We start from the raw sequence: 18,590 nt of genomic DNA on the forward strand, positions 1-18,590 counted from the left end.
AGAAACGTGCTGCAAAAATATGCCCCACACCACAATGAATAATAGGGGAAATCCAGAGCTTCAGACGTCCTAGTATTGGTAGTCTCGTGTCAGTTTGTTTGTTGCTTGTAATTGTAGTTATCGTGTAGTATCATTTACGGCACTACTGATACTACTATTTGCCTAATAGCAACTTATTAGCCTACTGCTAGAATTACGAAATTCACAAGCAAACGTCTGATTTAATACAGGGTTTGCACAGCTATTGCCACCGTAAACCCACAATTCGCCATTGTCAATCCAACAATGGCGATGAAAAATGGCGTCACCTTAAATATCATATTTGGCCTTCCTGATTAAGTACCTTGTTAAAAATTATATTCTTAATAATTCAATTTTTTAACTTCAAACTTGAACAAACTCAGATATAATAGGGAATTCAAAACGAAACAGAGAATAATACGCTAGTTGCGATTTACATGCTTGCTCTGATTAATCCAGAATCAAAAGAAAACGAAACCGCCAAATGATGTATTTCCGGTGACCGATTCCACTTTATTCTTGAGGTTACTCTTGCCGAATTGTGGGTTTATGGTAGCAAAGTGATTGTTGATAACGACATCTAGTGGATTTACAAAGACCGATTGACTAGAAGTTAGCACGACAGTCAACATAGAGAAACAGCACAGAAGAAGATAGCATAGCGGTAAGGCACATCCGGCACGCCATCGAAATCCAGACTACACATCAGCATGTTCCCGTGGGAGCTACACTTACATGATACACTTCCGGTGTTCCCCTTAAGAGCAGAGACATTTCAGGGCAGCGTTAGGTCTGAGTAGAGAGAATTGGCCACAGACAGTTGAGTTCTAAGCTGGATCGCAGTAGAATCACACGATCTAAACCAGAACTCATCAGACACGAGCACGAGCTAGAAAAAATAAAGCTAAAAGTGTTGTTTTCATTTATCCTATCTCTTTATGTTAAATTGTGTAAACCCTGTAATTGAAACAACATAATTAAATGTTTAATCACAATACGGCACGCGCCGTCATCATTCAACAAAGAAATTATTTTTAAAAAATACGTTTAATACTGGAGACAGTTGACTAACATTTGGTTTATTTATGACACATCAGTTTTTTTTCTTTTATTTATAATCCACTGATCGCCTAACTTAATCGACACTAGTGAGTTAACATTGGGATTGTACTGTTCAGCACGATCGATTCATCGAGTGAGCCGATCTTGCCAAAGTTGTTGAAAATCGTATCGTCCATCAGCAACCCGCCTATGCTGGCCGTCATGAAGCACACGATTGAACCAGACAAGAATGCACGGAACGCGACCGAGGTAATGACGCTGCGCTTGTCCGGCACCATGGCGCTGAGCGTACCGATCATGATACCCATCGAGCTAGGATTCGCAAAACCACACACCGCATACGTTGCGATCGCAGCTGATCTAGGCTGTAACAAGAGAGAGAATAGAGATACAAAGCTGACCAATATTTCCTTTTTGTTCTTCATTATCATGTCTCACCGATATCACTTGCTCCGTGATGAAGTCGCCGAGCCGTTGGAATGCCACGAACTCGTTCACGATCATCTTGATGCCGATCACCTTACCGACGTAGTAGCTATCGTCCCACGGGACGCCCATCACGAATGCGAGCGGACGGAAGATGGTGCCGAAAATGTTTTCCAACGAAACGTCCTCCCAACCGACGCGCCATCCTAACCACGAGAGCAATCCGTTCAGGAAGGCAACAAACGATACGAACGCGATCAGGTTGGCGATGATGCCCAGGACGATCGGTGTCGCTGCACTGGCACCATTACTAGCCGCATCCAGCATGGAAGAGTCAGTGCTGGAGATACGAAGACGAAGTGAGATTCGGTTCGCAAGCAACACCTTCCCCCGATACTTACGCATCTTCCATCTGTATGTTATCCGCACGCGTTTTGCTCTCTTCCGTTTCGGGATAGATCATTTTGGTGAAGCAGAGTGCACCCGGTGCTGCCATAACGCTGGCCGTGACCAGATGTGCCGGATTGGCGCCGAACGAGATGTAGGCGGCCAGCACCGTGCCGGACACGGTCGCATAACCCGACGTCATGATCGAGTGTATCTCCGAGTGGGTCAGATCCTTCAGGTACGGTCGGATCAGCAGCGGTGACTCACTCATGCCGAGGAAGATGTTGGCAGCAGCGATCACACTCTCGCACACGGTCGTGCCCAGGATCGACTGCAGAATCCAGCCCAGCTTGAGGACGACCCACTGCATCGCACCGAGATAGTACAGGATCGAGATGAAGAAGCTGAAGAAGTATATCACAGACAGCACGGCGAACGCAAAGATCGCGTACTCGTTCTCGCCGTCACCGACCAGCACCTGCCCGTACACGAACGAGGCTCCCTCCTTGGCGTAGTTCAGGAACGTCGCCACCTTATTGCCAACGCAGGTGAATATGCTGCGGCCTACCTCCCACCGGATGCAGAACAGACCGAGTAGGAACTGAAAGATCACACCGAGCACGACCGGCCGGTAGTTTATTCGCGTCGGGTGCTTCGATATGACGAACGAGATGGCCAGCAGTATTGCCATCCCGGACAGTGATATGAGCCGTTCGGTTTGGTCGCGGGTTTCAAAGTACACGAACAGCCCAAAGCCGACCAACACCAAACAGACGGCACTCAACCGGATGTACCTGAAAGAAGACGAGAAATGAAAGAATCCGTAGGATAACGAGTCCATTCTTTCCAAAGTCTTACCAGGGTTTTGAGTAGTGGGTAAGAATTCTGATAGCCGGATCAACTAGGTACTGCTGAAAGTGACTTCCCAGCAATGGTTTCACCAGATAGTAATACAGCAGACCCACATAGATGAACCCAATGAGCAGTACCAGCATACCGTACCCGTCGCACCACTGCATACCGCAATCATCTTGCTCTGTGAACGATAAACAAGAACATCGTATGTCTATCGCGTCGCACTAACAGGAACTCTCCAAGAACTTCTTCAACACACTACCCAATCGACGTACCGTACTCGAGATAGTAATTGGTGGCGAAGCCGAAGAACACTATCACGACGACATTCAGTGTAATGTAGATGCCCAGTTCGATGTGTTTCCTGTGACGCGCAATGGCACCGCCAAGTCTGTCGTAAAGTTTGTCGGTCGATTGTCCCTGTTCCGGTTTGGCCGTCCGGCCGTCGCCGGCAGCTGTCTCATCGTGCCCGTACGATATTGATGGTACACTCTGCCAAAATATAGTGAAAACCACAAAACATAAACAAAGAACGCAACGCACTGTGCAAATACTGTCAAACCAGGCGGACTAATTGGAGTGAATGTCATTCAGATAACGGGCGTTAATGGTGGCCGCGAAAATGCAAGATAGTAAAACCGGGCAGGAGGCTGTCTTGAAGGCACACGACCGCCTTTGACGCCGGTTTTGTTTTGCGGGACAGATAACCATCGTGTGACGGTGACGGGTTGTGAATTATTGCTTTACAATCGCACGCCGCCCTAGTCGCAAATCGTGTGTGCGTCTGCAGAAGCTCGGTACGTACCTCCACCACCGTCGTGAATCCGTTCGATTTGCGCTGCGAAAGTGTCGTACCGTCCTACGAAGCAAGCGAACCGAATGTAGAATGTATTGCATTGTGGACGACAAACGATTAACGGGTTAGCTCACCTCCATTTCGGTCAGAAATGCTTCATTCTGTATGCCACTCATCCTAGTGTCCTCAACCGCCTGCAGTGTCTGGAATTCCTAAACGATCCTGATAGGGGTGTGTCTGCACGATCATCACTGTGCGTCACGCTGCTGCATGTTGGGAAAGGTTGATGTCACGATCCCGATTATCCTGCAATGTTTACCACAGTTTCACAATCAAACCGGATGCAAGAATTGTTATTATCACCCAATAAACACTGCCACTAATCATCAACGATTGTTCCGGAGGGTAAGTGTTTGATTAGGAATCTAAATTGATATCACCTCACAGTTTTTGTTTCTCCACCTTTTATTGACGCTATTATGCACCAAAAATGTCGTTCCTGCTTCACTGCTTTCACCACACTGATTTAGCCTACCGGGAAAACTCGTTTTTCTTGCTTTACCACCTTTCAATCTAGTTCTACCCGATTAACGAACCCACCCGGCATTTGGTGAGACTCGTACCAGCCGTCCGTCGCTGGGCAGAGTCTCGTCGGAACTGGTCCCGATAAGTGCAAAGTTTAATGTATTCATGCTGCTTTAGCGACCCGAGTTCTCCGCGTGATCGAACTAATAGCCTCACGTGCAAATATGTTTGATTAGTGTTCACCGAAAACTATATCAGCTAGCGGTCCAACTTGGGACGTGACTAAACGGGGGCCACCATCATTTACACCATATCACCAAAGACACATGCTTATGCATTATCACGCTCCACCGGCCACAACTGACATTGATGTATCGGAATAAAAAGGTTTTCGTCTTCTCGTGATGGAAGCTCCGTTCAAAGGCGCATTATGGGAAGGTTGCTCCGGTCACGTGGTAGTGTTTTCCACCTGCTCAAGTTCCACAGCACTTCTGGTAACGTTTCCCGATCGAACGTAGTTCCGATACATGCAAACTAATCAGCATCAGCAGCAGAGGCATTTTTATTGTTTTTCATGATCGAAAACACTTATAAAGAATCACACCCAAATAGCCCCGCCTGGTTAGCGAGGTTCGCCGTGGCTAACAAGGTCACATTCAACCGCTTTTGTTGCATACCTTACTTCGCTGCGGATGTTTGCGTCACGCCACGATAGCCACAATTAACTGCCACCGCGCAGTGCTTGCTATATCTATATTATCTTCCACCCGGGGTGGTTGAAGTTTCGGTCACAACACCTTCGCTTCCACGGCACGGTTAGAGTGTCTGGCCAGTGCACGGCCCTGTTTGCTCAACTGTTCGGATCGGAATGAACACCGAATCAATCGCAGCGGTGCTTCAAATATTCATTTATCAACTTCACCTGCCGGTTGCAGTTTCGCCTCGATACGGGAAGCTACTGCGCGGCGGGTACTCGCTTGGTGGGCTCGTTGGGTGCGATAGGTTGTTTACTATCTCGGTTTGGTAAATCTTGCCGACTGGCCCGGGAACGTAGAGGGTAACGATATCTTCAACTTCAGCGCTGGGCGGGGAAGTAATCTTCGATGACCACTTTGAAATCGATACTATTGTTTTTGCCTCCATGAAAGTTGCTCCCCCTCGGACTTGTGAATGCAGAGTAACGTCTGAGGCTGTTATCAAACACCCATCGCATGAAGGTGGAGGACCTTCGATCGTGCGTTATCGGTGCTCATTTCGCTACTTGAATAGATCCGTATATGATAAGAAGTTGAGTTGTGCAAGCGGATATAGATAATCACTAAAAGAATGAGACATATTCCAATTGAATGAATATCCGTCTTATGTTAAAATTGATCAATAAAACTATCTTATTGATACGTCTTGTTTATCTTGTCATTGAAGACATCATTTAACTGTACGATTAAAGGTTATTTTTTAATTATCGGTAGAACGGCCTTATCTTATGTACAATTAAAGTTAATGGCTTTAAGTCCCAACAGTAGCAAAAAAGTTATGAAATGCAATTGCAAAATGTTTACCACGATCGTTGAAATTTGAAAAAATCGCCAACAGACTTGCACGCAAGCTGTAAGCTGCTCGAATCTTTCAAAACTGCTCGAATATTTTGAACGCAGCGCGCAATTCAAACATTACACGCAACACGTGCTTGGTCGTGTGTTTCCATTTGAAGCGATTTTATTAATCTTTTATTACACCTGAATCCTTAACTAGCCGTTACAATACTAGTCTACATTAATTGTAATTGTTTTTTTTTTTTCAAATGTTTCGAAATCATCATTGTCCAAATCGGGCACAAACAGCTTATGCGTCACCATTGGCCATTATCTAGTCCTACTGCATTGCTGCGCTATTCACTACCGAAGAGTACCGAACTGTGTGTCGAGCAAATGATAAAAAATAGTTTCACCCTGTACTGTAGCTGCTTCTGTTCAACAGCAGACAAGTGTACCGTACGTCCTCTTCCCTAGATATTTACAATCTATTCTACTCCGTGTATGTATGATGTTTCGACCAGTAGTGCCGCATGGATCGCCATGCGTATCTCGACCTTTTGTTACATGTGATTACAAGATGTACCGGCAAGAATTTTGCACGAAGAATTGCTCTAAAAGCCTGAAACGAGTACATAAAAGCCATCCGGATGGCGGAAGGAAAACTGAACTTTAGCTATCGAACGATCGAACGTTTTTGCAGCAGCTTTGGGCAATATCTGAACAAAAACAGTCTTTTTCCCCCCTCCAAGGAGGGAACCTGGCTGATAAGTGTAATAAATAATACATCTAGGTACAACGATAGTAAGTGCGGTGTGCTTCATCTCACACACAGTGTGACAGAAAGCCGGTGAAACCGGAAAAGATGGGAAATGAATATGTACACGATTTTATCGTCCTGTTCACCTGCGCAGTTCCCTTCGGTCCGGTATGCCACCGGCGAGCCCGTTCGCGACGACGAACAGCTCGTAACAGTTGGTTGTGTAATGATCAGTTCGGCACTTCCAATATAGTATGTGTGTATGTAACTTAATCGTATCGTATCGTAATCGTATATATATAAAGCTTAACCATTTGAAAAAAATATTCAAGGATCTGTTCTGTAATTAAAATAAAAAAACACACTCACACAACGGATTCCTAGCACAACATAGAGTGCAAATAGCGACCACCAAGCGCGAACATTCATATTTATCGCTAAAGACTAAGCGCATGTGTTTAACGATTGGTCTTCCCATCCCGCGCCCTAGTGCGCACTCACTAACATGTGTTTATAACGTTTACTGGGGGTTATAACGTTTACTCATAACGCGGGCTCGTTAACAGCTGTCACCGACCATCAATCAACTTAAGTACAGTACTTAGGAGCTCTACAGGAACTCTACAGCAGCGTGTATCCCTATGAGATTGGGATTGACCCGCCTGTGCTCAACAGAACTGTGGACAGTTCTTCTGCATGATCAAAATCAATCGAAAAACCCCTAAGGAACAAGGAATAATTAAAAGGAACTCAATAACGGAAGCGCTTGTTACGACGGCGCCCCCTGGGGCAACCGTACGCCGAATGTCTACTCTCTAAAAAAAATCAATACACACTAGAAGCTCCGTGACGGAAGGATGATTAAGCGGCTAGAAAATACATTACCATCCCCGTCGCTAGTTGTGGGGTCGAGGCTGGCACTAGCGACTCGGACGACCGCTAGTGTGCCGCGCGTCGACAACCTGTAGCGACAGCGATTTATGCAACGCGATCGAATCATAAGTTCCGATCCTCGTCCGATAACGAAGCGGTCGAATCGAGCATCGCCGACGAGGAGATGGATTGGTTTTCCTCACAATCGTCATTGATGGCCACGGTGTGATGGTTCAGATGGCGACGCTTCATCTGTGCCCGGCCGATCACCACCGGCTGCTGTACGGCGTGCTGCGTGTGGGTGTGTAGCTTTTTTAATATATCGTGCATATGGTGCGGGCGCTTATAATTGTGGTGACCGCCGGCCGAGACACCGGTGCCGGGCTGGTGATCCACGTCCTCGTGCTCGTACGAATTGCCTGTGTTGCTGCCGGCGGTGGAACCATTCGCCAGATGGGAACGCACACCGTACCCGTAGTGGTACTTGGGACGGTACAGACGATGATTGTGATGCGTATTCCTCTGGAAAACGATGTCTATTCGCGGGTAGCTGAAAGTAAAAGTGTTTTTTTTTTAATAGCAAACATTGCTCAACAGCGTCAATTTGCCTCCAAGGTGTACTGGGTACTTACTGTGGCACATCGTCCATTTCATTAACGGTCCGTGCGAGTGGACTTCCGAAAAAGCTCCATGGAAATACGGCTGAAGCTGTAGCGGGAAAGCGAGGGAAAAACAAGGGCAAAATAAGTATGGTATAATTTGAAACTCTTTGTGCAAAAAATCAATGACAAACCATCAAACACATCATGTAAAACTACACACGCAAACAACACATTCAAAACGTAAGCTCGATCATATCAAACAGCAAAACAATCGTCTATTATTGTCAAATTAAATCAAAATCAAATCGGGTGAACATCAATATCCTTCTTATGGCAAACTACTGAGGCTGGGCGTGTTTCCGTTGCTGATCCAGTCGTTTAAATTCTACCCCAAAAAACCTGGTTACTCCGTACAGGTTGGTGAGGTTTACTCCTTGTCATTTGTGAGCACTACCTCAACGATGTAACTTTTGTGATCCCCGCGTGTACCTGCCCTGGTATATGCTGACGACCCTACTGTGATACCCTACAACAAAATCTGCGACAAAAAATTTTGTGGTTGGATTTTAGTTTAAAGGATCTCTGCATCTCTATCGACAAGTGTTGTGTGTTGAGCTACAATAGATAAGATAATCCTATAATGTACGCTTTTTGAATAAGAATGTAAACCGCGTAACGGAAGTCCGTGATCTAGGAGTTACAGGGTGTTCGCGATAAATTTGACAGTTACGGTTTTGTTTACAACTAATGATTGGTTTGACATATACCGTAAGTGATACGTCAATCGAAAGCTAAGGTTGTATACTAACAGGTGAAATTTTTTCAAGTGCGTAAAAATGTGGAAATCAAATTGGGGAAACGGATCTCACGTACATCATGATGATCCAGGCCGGAAAGCAGAACCGGGACATGAACGCTTTTTTGACCTATCTGCAGGCGCGATTGTTGCAAGATCCGGACGTCGAAATTTGGCAGTTGGTTAGGATGCTGGAAATGATAGTGAGCCCTTGGATCATTAAAGTGGCCAATGGTAGGCCGTACGTGGTAGAGATTCTCAAGGCCACGGTTGTTGGGGCTTGCTCCACGTTCCGGAGCTGAATCGAGGCCGTAATCGATGCCCAGGACGGACATTTTGAATAATTCCAATAACTAACATAGTAAACTACTTCTTCTACGAAACAAAAATGTCCCACAATGATTAATTTTTCCGAAAACAATTATTTGTAACTGTCAAATTTATTTTACACCCTGTATCTTAGGCAGTAAACTAACGTTTCATGCTCATTATAAAGAACTGCTAGACAAAGCAACACGTTTTCTGTTATTAGGCTTACAGTCACTAGACCATAGACGTAAAGTAGCTCAATGTATGTTCCTAGACAAACTTTTAAGTAGCGAAACGGACGCCCCTAACCTGTTGGTCGGACTAAATATTTATGCTCCAGAAAGAACAATAAGAAACAGGCAAATTTTGGCTTCCCTTCGCGATGAACATTGTACAGCCATAATGAACCAATGCGTAGTTTTAATAAGTACTATGAACACTTCGACTTCCGCTCTTCTGTGCAACGTTTCAAAAGTGGCCTACTGCTCCTTTACGCTAGGGTTAGTACTTAGGATAGATTTCCATGTCAGGATATCCATGTTCCGGCCTAAGCATCGGCCTCACATTATAGAACAATGAAACAAAAAATATATTTCACATAAAGCTTGTAAATGGTATGTGAACAAATGTTTTCTTTTTTAAATTAAGCTTTCCACAGCAAACAAGACATGCAAGTACCAGGAGTAATTATTTTGTTTGCAGTGCACAGCAAAAGAAGCGAAAAAAAAACACAGCTAAACTCAAATATGTAAACATGTAAACAATAAGCGTATGTTTAAAGGTGTTACCAAAGATGCAAAAACAAAAACCGTTTTCAACCACACACTGCACATTACAGTTGCAAAAGCCACAAACAGCAACATTGCTTTTCCCTAGCGCGAAACAATGAATTCGAAACAGGTTTGTTTGTTTGATTGTACGATTTATCGTCTCCAATTACAATACATACCGAAGAATTTGTTGCATTTATCGTTTTTATCGGGAGATATCCTTTCTTTTTTCTTATAAGTCACTCACTTTGGGATAGTTAAGGTTTTGATAGAGGAAAAAAAACGCAACTATTGCCCGTTGGATTTAAACATTTATTTAAACAAAAACATCCAGCACCGACAATCGGAATTGCTGATTGGAGAAAAACGCGGTGGCCTTCGCCAGTAAGGACAGTGGCATTGGCAAGGACCAAAACTGCCCACACAGCAGAGCAAAAAAACTAATCGCGGTCGGATGAGCACACGCCACACATCGACAAACCGAACGCACAGACGTACCGTCTGCAGAAATTCACCAGAGGGACCCCAGAATAGTCGAAATACTACTTCACACACACCCGAAACGACACACCTAAGCGCAACGTTTCGGACGGCTCCGTCTTCACGCGCGGTCTGGATGTTGCCAGGTCCACAGTCTGCCGGTTTGGCTCAAATTCAATTCAGCTTGTGCCGTTTCATGAATGAATGGTTCCGGCTCCCGCTACCGACCAGGCACGGCCGTGTGGACCAAAAGACAGTTTACGCAGCAACACCTTACGCCGGGTAGTGTTCCTGCCTGCGTAAGCCGTTATTCTACACCTGGTCCGACCAACGCATGGCGTGGTCCGGCAATACCGGCCGTGCGTTTCATTGTGCGCCACCGCTCTGGTGCGCATCGGAGTGCGCGCTGCTACGCGTAAACAAACGTGGGAATAATGCACCACAGGAATGTGCCAATGTTGCGTTACATCCAGTATGCTTTCATGTTTCAGGTGGATATGGGTGGCAAGAGGAAGAGATAGGAGGAGGGAGGGAGGGAGGTGAAGTAGAGGAAGAGGTTTGTTGTTTCGATCGCCCTTGCACCGGACACCGAATGAGCAGAGGTTGTGCCGCGTTGAGCACGAGCTATGGGCAGACGAATTTGACTCTGTGGCGCTGGCGCTCAGCCATATAGAACTGTGACACCTCTTGAACTATCTCGGAGACTTCTGAGACCCTCCCACAAAACGAGTGAGTGCAGTCATTATGGTAATACTTAAAGCGAAAGCCAAGCCAAGCCACACTTACCGTTGGTTTTACTTGCCTCCGAGCAATCGGCCGGCTGGAAGAAATCGGCCGCCCGCAGTGGTCGATCCTCCTGGTCCTCCACATCGATCGCAATGCCCAAGTTGCGGTTCGGTTTATCCCACAGCTTCACCGCCAGCAGCGTGTCCAACGTAATCCAACCCCGGTACGATTGGGTGATCGTGGTGCAGCTACAGATACGCTTCTTCCGTTCCGGAGTTCCATTGTCTGAAGGTGATGAACAAGAATTCTGTATATTAGACACATCTCCACTCTAGACTACTTCGTTCATATCTCGCGACTAGCTTTGAGTGAATCTGATTCAAACGAATGAATCTAAATGATTCTTGAAGCAAGATAAATGACTTTGAGTCTTAATTTTGAAGATTCTAAACCCTCAAAGATTGAAGATCCTCAAGGATTTTTGAATTCCAACTTACGGTAATCTAAATAGTTTGAACAAATAAGAATTTCTATTCAATTTTTCTACTTGGGCTATTTCATCAGCATAGATATTCTTATTTCAGAAACTAAAAACATGAAGAAATCCTTGAAATCTTGATTTATTAGCAATTCAAGAATTTCTGAAGACTCATGAATCTTCAGTGAGAGTAATCTTCAATTACGAGTTTTAAGAGTCGACGCTTGATTTGAACGACTCTTCGCCAAAGATTCATCCAACGCAACACCTCTTTCGCCGACCTACCTCTCCGATTCTTGCGGAAGTACACCGAAACCGTTATGCGAATCATCTGTTCCGAGGGGTTCTTGCAATTGCCCGACTCCCGCTGATTGCGTGCCCCGGTCGAGTTGAGTCCGTTCATGTACAATCTGGCAGGAGAAAGCAGCAAAACAAAAACATTCCAACATAAAGGTGCTGATAGAGTTTGAAAACATTTACAACAGTAGTAAAAGAGCAAAAGAAAAAAAGTCACGGTACAGTACCTTAGAACAGCCGAGCTGACAGAATTATACTGCTTATTGTGAGGCAGACGGAAAAACAGATTCCAGGTGTTGTCTTCGTTCCATTGGCTGGTGTTGGTGTTTTTGGGCATCTCGCAGACGGCGGAAAAGGCCATCTCGTGCGTGGCGGCCAGATGGGACACGGTATCGTTCCGCATCAGGTTGCTTTCGATGTTGTGCTTGATGTTTCCGATTATGTGCTCTGCGTACCTGTGCGGCGTGAGAAATATTAAATGAGCAACAACAAAAGAAAAATGTTTAAAAAACATGCTTGAATTTGGGCCAAATTAAATAGCTCCGGCTAAGCCTACAACACATACACATTGGTCTTCATCTGTCGTTCACATAAATCGACGTACAGTGAACATAATTCTACGCCCTTCGTTCGACCTGCCTACGCACCGCCCCCCTCCCCCCACCCTACCAGGGGCATCGCCATTCATGCACGTTTTGTGAAAACGTTTGCAGATTTATTATTATAATTGCTTGTCGTCGTGCCATTCGCAATGCCTCACCGTCGTAGCCATTACTATTGCGGCTCAGCAGACAGTGGCTAGACGGCTAGCCTTCTTCCTGTCCCATCCCCGTTCAGCACCTTCCGCGCGCATCAAGAACACCCACCGGATACCACTCGAACTCGCCGCATTCACGTCGCGCGCGCGAGAAAACCACGCGCGACAATCTGCCAATCTGCGAGCGAGCGTAACGGTCCGTGGCTATGGCATTCCGATGGAACGGGGGTAAGCCTGTTCCGCAAGGAGAACCGACCCGATGCCGACGACCGGGCGGAATGATGAAGACGTTAGCCGTGTGCCGCGCCTCTCAAACAAGAAGCAGACGGTGGGGTGGCAAACTATCGCAACCCAGCTACTGGAAACTATCTTTCCATCCACCTCGTCCACCGAGTTCTTCTAAAGAAAGCGACTTGAAAGCACTTCTCGATGCTACTTATCCTTTTTGCCAAAGCGATAGTTACACAAGTTGCTCGCACACATTCGCCCGGCAACATTGTGTCGATGCTGCTGCCGGATGCTGACCGTGATGAAGAACGCATGGGACACCGTCAGTGACGCCAATCAACGTGCTGCAAGCGTGTGTGCTCATATTAAATTATGGCACCGCCAATGCACTCCTCAATACGGTGCGAACAAAAGTGTTTGCTGCCCTCCCCTGTGGGGCTATGTAGAATGTGCATTCGCATACACATTCCGTAGGCCCTCAGATAGACTCTGTACGATAGACCGCGAAATGGACCTCCTGCTCACCCAGAAGAACTCCGCTCGCCCCGTTCGTGCGCACAAGTTGCAAAAGGGCACAGAGGGTGGGCACAAGGGCCTTGCATACGTGCACAACCAGGCTGCCTGTCTGTCTGCCGGCTGTCTAGACGGATAGTGTGTATTTTTTTTCCTCTATATGCTTGGCTTTTTTTTTCTTCTGCAATATTATTGCAGGCGTGTTGTGACTACGGGCTGCACTGCTATTCAGCCGGACGGTGTTTGGTGTTTATTCCGGTCTAAACTGGGCTACCCGGCGAACGTAGGTCGTTGCGCACTATTTCATAGAACAGGCCGTCACCGAAATACGCTATTATAGCGGCCCGCTATAAAGCGGGGGAAAATCCTGCGTAAGTCCAATCTTGGCGCAAATTTCGTTTATTCAGCGAACCAGGTTTGTAGAAAGAATTAACGTACAAGTTAAAACACAAATGTTTTGTAAGAGAAGGAATGAATTTTTCGCCTTCTTGTTTAGTTTTTGTTCTATAAACTAACTCAGCTGTCAAATTTCCAACAACCGCGTATCTCGGGGACTACCTGTACACACTAACGATGGAAAATCTCACCGTCTGAGTATCTTAGTACAGCGGAGTGCCGTTTATGCGTGGTTATCCGGACTTGACGTTTACCGGATAATCGGATAACACGGATAATAGACACATGTCCTATTATAATTAAAGTTAGCGAAGAAAGTGTCGTAGGGTTTTTTTAAGTATCATTAATATTTCCTGAATGTTCTATATTGCAAAAAAAGTTGTAGATGTTTTCTCTAAAAATTTGAGCTCATTTGATCATATACAATTGGGTCTTTAAATTCTTCCGTCAACGGTGTTGCCGAAATATGTCAAATTTCCTTTGGAACTGTCATTTCCGAGCTGCACGGATAATCAGACACCCGGTTAAATGGCACCCGGATAATTGAAACTCCACTGTATATTAATAATAGTAACATAAGTAGTATTTTGAGGAAAAAACCTTGCTGAGAGTGGTAAATATACTGTGCCCAATATAGAAAGAACTTGAAAAGATGCATTCTACCAGCAGCATGCTGTCAGCAAAGGGTCGCATCTGCTTCATATTTTCATACCACACGGACGAGAGACCCAGATTTGGCTGCTGTTCACCGTGTTTGGAATGTTTCCATTTGCCAGGGAAGAATTATGGCGTAACCTTGAAAATACGTCGTTCCATTCCAGACGGCGGCATATTTTCATATTCCATACACTCCCGACACAGGGAGTGGAGAAAATATTTTGTCAACATCTGCGATGAATAGGATATGAGTCGCAAGGCCAACCATCAAAACATGGGTTCTCAGTTCGTCGGATGCAGCACACCAGCACCATCGCCATAGTTTAGAATGTTGAAGCAACAGCAAGCAAAAAAAATGTGTCCCGTACGGTCTCGATGCTAAATTTCCCATTTTCTTCCCAGCGCACAAGCTACTACCATCCTTCGTATCGAATGCACTTTGCATAGTAAACAGCAGCAAACAGGAGCAAAGGAGAAACAATTGCACTTCCACTTACGCATGCAGCAATGCAACGCATCTGTTTAGTGGTGCGGCACATTGAGTCATCATGCGGTGGACCCTCTGTCCCGGGGTGGAATGTCTACATCAGGTCCGTTCGCGGGGTCCGCTTGTGTCTGCGCTTTATGCGGCCTATTATGCAAGATCGCACCGGCCGGGTAGCTGTCGCGGAATAGGGGGCTACATTCATGAGAGCAATCAACAAGCAGACTACGCTTGGAATGCCGTCTAGTGTGCCGTAGTTGTTGGACGTCAGGGACGACGAGAAGCGACCGGCTGGGAAGAATTATAGAGTCACTCTTTCGCGGCAGTTCGACACTGATTTCAGACACTTGACATGTCACTCGCATTCTTCATTAGCCGGCTGCAGGGAAGAGTCTAGAAGAGCACTAGACGTAGCTCACCGCGCGTATGCGATGCGACCCCCCAAGGTCGGGGTCGTTACAGGATTGGAGTTCGCCCATTTGTAGCGCTGGACGAAATCACATACCAGACGGGTGGAATGCATCAGACTGTGCATCAACCCGGTATCGGGACGTTCTGGATTGGGTGAAACAGCGGAGATATTTCCCACCAGCCGATCGAAGGCAAGTGAAACAGAGAGTTGCTTTTAATCTCATCAGAGCGGCTCCCATACACCTTACACCGGCTTTCAGCGTGATAATGAAGGGATGAAAAGGAAAACGACGTTCAACTATTATCACGGGAAGAAATTTTCCTTCTTCTCCCGGCTGGGAGCTACAAGCAGAATGCTAATGATCCATGGCACCAATGAACTTTTTATGGGTCAGCATCAGCACTTGACCGGTTGCCAAGTGTGCTGGAAACTGTGCCCTCTTGATGGGCAACCACATCGGAGCCGAATCAAAATCACCATACACCCGGTGGTGCATGTGGATTGGATGCACCGTCGGGTCGGCTGCATTGCTGTACGAATTGCCCATGCCACTCGAACTCGAAACGACGTCAATGGCGGGATAGCGAACCACCCGGGGCAGACACGGTGTCGTCCGGCAGCTCGACTGCGCGTGCTGGACCGCTCGTGTGTGTGATGGTGGTGGACATGGGATTGGACATCTTCACCGTAACGAACTGTAGGGTCACCGTACACATGCCGCGAAGGGTAATATATCATACCCACAAACCACTACGGCTCGCCGATGCGCCACGTGCGCCATTCAGTCTAGCGCACGGCGAATGTGGGCGGATGGCGACAGCAAGCGTAAGAAGCACCACTTAAACACGCATGTCGCTTCTTCTTGGAACTGTCTCTGATACACATCCCCGTTTCGGTTCGGTTTCGTTCAACTTCAACTTTCACCAACCCCCTTCAGGAATATTACGCACCAAAACCGCCATTTTCCGCGCGTCGTTTCACTCTGCTCTCACTGTTCTGTTGCCGTGCGAAACAGTTTCCGTGTAGTTTCTAAGAATATTTGCGGCCCCCGCATCAGCTGTGAGTTCAGCTGTGTTGTGCAGGGGCGTGCGTACAGCCGTCACCAGCTGTGTCGAATGGGACCGGTGCCGGCGGAATAATCATCCAGCGGGGACGATGATGATGATGATGATGATGGTACCCCATCCTGACGTCGGTGACTGACGAAGGGGTCGCCCGGTTGCTTACAAACTCGATCGGTGCGGTACAACTCTAACCGAACCGGTGGAAAATCGTGTGTTTTTGGCACCAACGCGTTGTCAGTGTGGAATGTGTCTAAACACTTGAACGCATGGAATGTATCGTGAAAATTACCATCCCTGGCAGCCATTTGTTGTGACAGGGGCGGAAAAACATCTGTAAACTATTTTACTGCTCCACATCCAGCGAAGCCGAATAAGCGGACAAATGGAAGTAATAATCTGCACAAAGAAATAATTAAACGGTCTACCCGGTATCTGTTTCTGCAGCTTGCACAAAACTGTTGATTTCTTCAACCTAAAAATTTCTAACAAAACACGCTCGCATTTCTCGCATGATCGATTAGCTCACAACACAAATATGAACAGTGAGAATGCATTCGCCACCATTCACCATTGCTGTCACCACGCGTGTCCACCACCTCGTAAATCAAGCAAAAACGCAACCGGACAACGATCGCAACAATTGCACCGTTCGCACCCCCCACCAGGTGGGGTTTGGGGTGGGAAATTCATCAACCGATGGTGCCCCAAAATGTCACTTCCTTGCTTCCTTGCAGCAGATTTATCTCTGCTGCGACGCGCAACCGGCAATGGCACCGGTCAACACACGCACGGAAAATGCTTTTCACGGGGTTGCTGGTTAATGCAAAAAACGCCCCACACACACACAAACAAACACACCTTATGAACCACAATACATCCCAGTTGGATGGTGGCGGTGGTGCAGTTTTTTTTTTTGCCCGACACGCCACGCCGGCAAATGGGGCCGGGTCGGGGCAGCCAACAGTGGCACGCGTGAAATAAAAGGTGACAGGAATTATTGCAAGCCAAGCGCAAGTAAGGAACGGAAAAACGTGTCGACCTATTAATAGTAGAAGTTATTTTCCCACTTGTCATCACACTTTCCCCTTACACTATTGCAATTCTTTTTTTTTTCGGGGGGCTTACCGATCGACCAGCCCAGACCAGAGAACGGGGCAATTAATTTTCACTCCAAACGATCGGCTCGTGGCATGCAACCGAACAGTTTAACCAGCAAATTTAATGGAGTGGGGGTTGGGAGGTGTTAATACTCACTCTTTTCTGGTTTTCACCCGATCGGGAACGTTCCGGTCGATGGTGCTCTGGGTGATGGCCATCGGGCCGCTGGTGCGGCTCATGTTCTGCCGGTCCCGCAGCGCTTGCTGCTGTATCTTTATCGCGGTAATGTTGACGGTCTCCCGGAAGAATTCCCGTTCGCTTTCTGTCAAATTTTCCAAATCGACGACCTTCGATTCCGGTATCGCGCTGCCTTCGTCCGCCGGGTCGCGCTGGTTGAAGGGTGCGCCATCGACCGGTTGGGTCACCAGCAAACCGAGCAGCAACAGCAAACCTAAGGGTACGGCCGTCTTCATCGTTCACACACTTTAACTAATGTACTTTCAAGTGTCTATTTCGTTTTTTTTCTTCCTCCGTCTTCACTAGGCACTCGGCCCGCTAAGATTAGCCGTCGTTCTTGATGACTCTATCGCCTATCGATGTACGATCGAGTGATCGGAAGAAGATCATTGGCGATCGGTGCAAAAGCTACACTGTCTGGTGCGAAGTTCACTATTTCCTCCACACTGTTTGGTTCGTTTTCACAAATTTCGCTTTTTCAAATCTCAATTTTTTAATTGTAACAAAGTTCACCCGCTTTAGGACTGGTACGAAAACTAACGGACAAAAATCGGGGTCCCTTGTTCCTTCAAGACACCGTTCTTGGAGTTTCTTGTCCGGTGCGGTTGCTCTATCGCGTTGAACTGGACACTTGCGCTCGTCAAGATCAAATGATTCCTGCCAAAGGAGGTATTTTATTTATACGGCACGGTCGCGCTCGCTCGAGCCGATCCGAGCAGACGAGACCCAGGACCGAACGGCTGGGAAGCGGTGAGTGAAGGCTCGCCGAGCCGAACGTTTGCCGAACGGGCGAACGAGAATGCCCACCGTCTGCGTCTGTGGATATATGTGTGGTTTCGCTGAATTAAAGGCAAGTAAACGCAGCACCGGCGTACGGAACAACAAAAAAAAATATGGTATGAAGCGTATATGCAAATTGTTGAGGATGCAACGTTGGAACGAAAGCGACAACAAAAGCAAAAACAACAACAACAGAAAAAAAAACATTCTTAAAGGAAAAGAAATCTCGGCAAAGCGCACGGAAAAACTACCATCCCTCACCCCAGTGG

General features: G+C 46.7%; 2 protein-coding genes across 2 annotated transcripts; both read right to left on the reverse strand.

Annotated features, from left to right (window-relative positions):
* Positions 1-1,104: 1,104 nt before the first annotated feature.
* Positions 1,105-4,001, reverse strand: LOC128302580 (solute carrier family 28 member 3-like). The gene is made up of 7 exons (XM_053039430.1): positions 3,682-4,001; positions 3,557-3,610; positions 3,027-3,243; positions 2,755-2,932; positions 1,911-2,690; positions 1,522-1,849; positions 1,105-1,448 (listed from the first exon to the last, which is right to left on the reverse strand). Exons 1-7 carry the CDS (start codon positions 3,721-3,723, stop codon positions 1,167-1,169), a joined length of 1,881 nt encoding a protein of 626 aa, XP_052895390.1. The 5' UTR covers positions 3,724-4,001; the 3' UTR covers positions 1,105-1,166.
* A 1,815-nt stretch (positions 4,002-5,816) lies between these two features.
* Positions 5,817-18,187, reverse strand: LOC128302387 (protein anachronism). Its single transcript, XM_053039198.1, has 6 exons — positions 17,461-18,187; positions 11,923-12,150; positions 11,684-11,808; positions 10,981-11,205; positions 7,870-7,945; positions 5,817-7,787 (listed from the first exon to the last, which is right to left on the reverse strand). The coding sequence occupies exons 1-6, from the start codon at positions 17,775-17,777 to the stop codon at positions 7,361-7,363; spliced, it is 1,398 nt and encodes a 465-aa protein (XP_052895158.1). The 5' UTR covers positions 17,778-18,187; the 3' UTR covers positions 5,817-7,360.
* Between the last annotated feature and the right edge of the window lie 403 nt (positions 18,188-18,590).

The sequence above is a fragment of the Anopheles moucheti genome, chromosome 3, assembly GCF_943734755.1.
Source record: "Anopheles moucheti chromosome 3, idAnoMoucSN_F20_07, whole genome shotgun sequence".
In the NCBI taxonomy this organism is placed as follows: domain Eukaryota; kingdom Metazoa; phylum Arthropoda; class Insecta; order Diptera; family Culicidae; genus Anopheles; species Anopheles moucheti.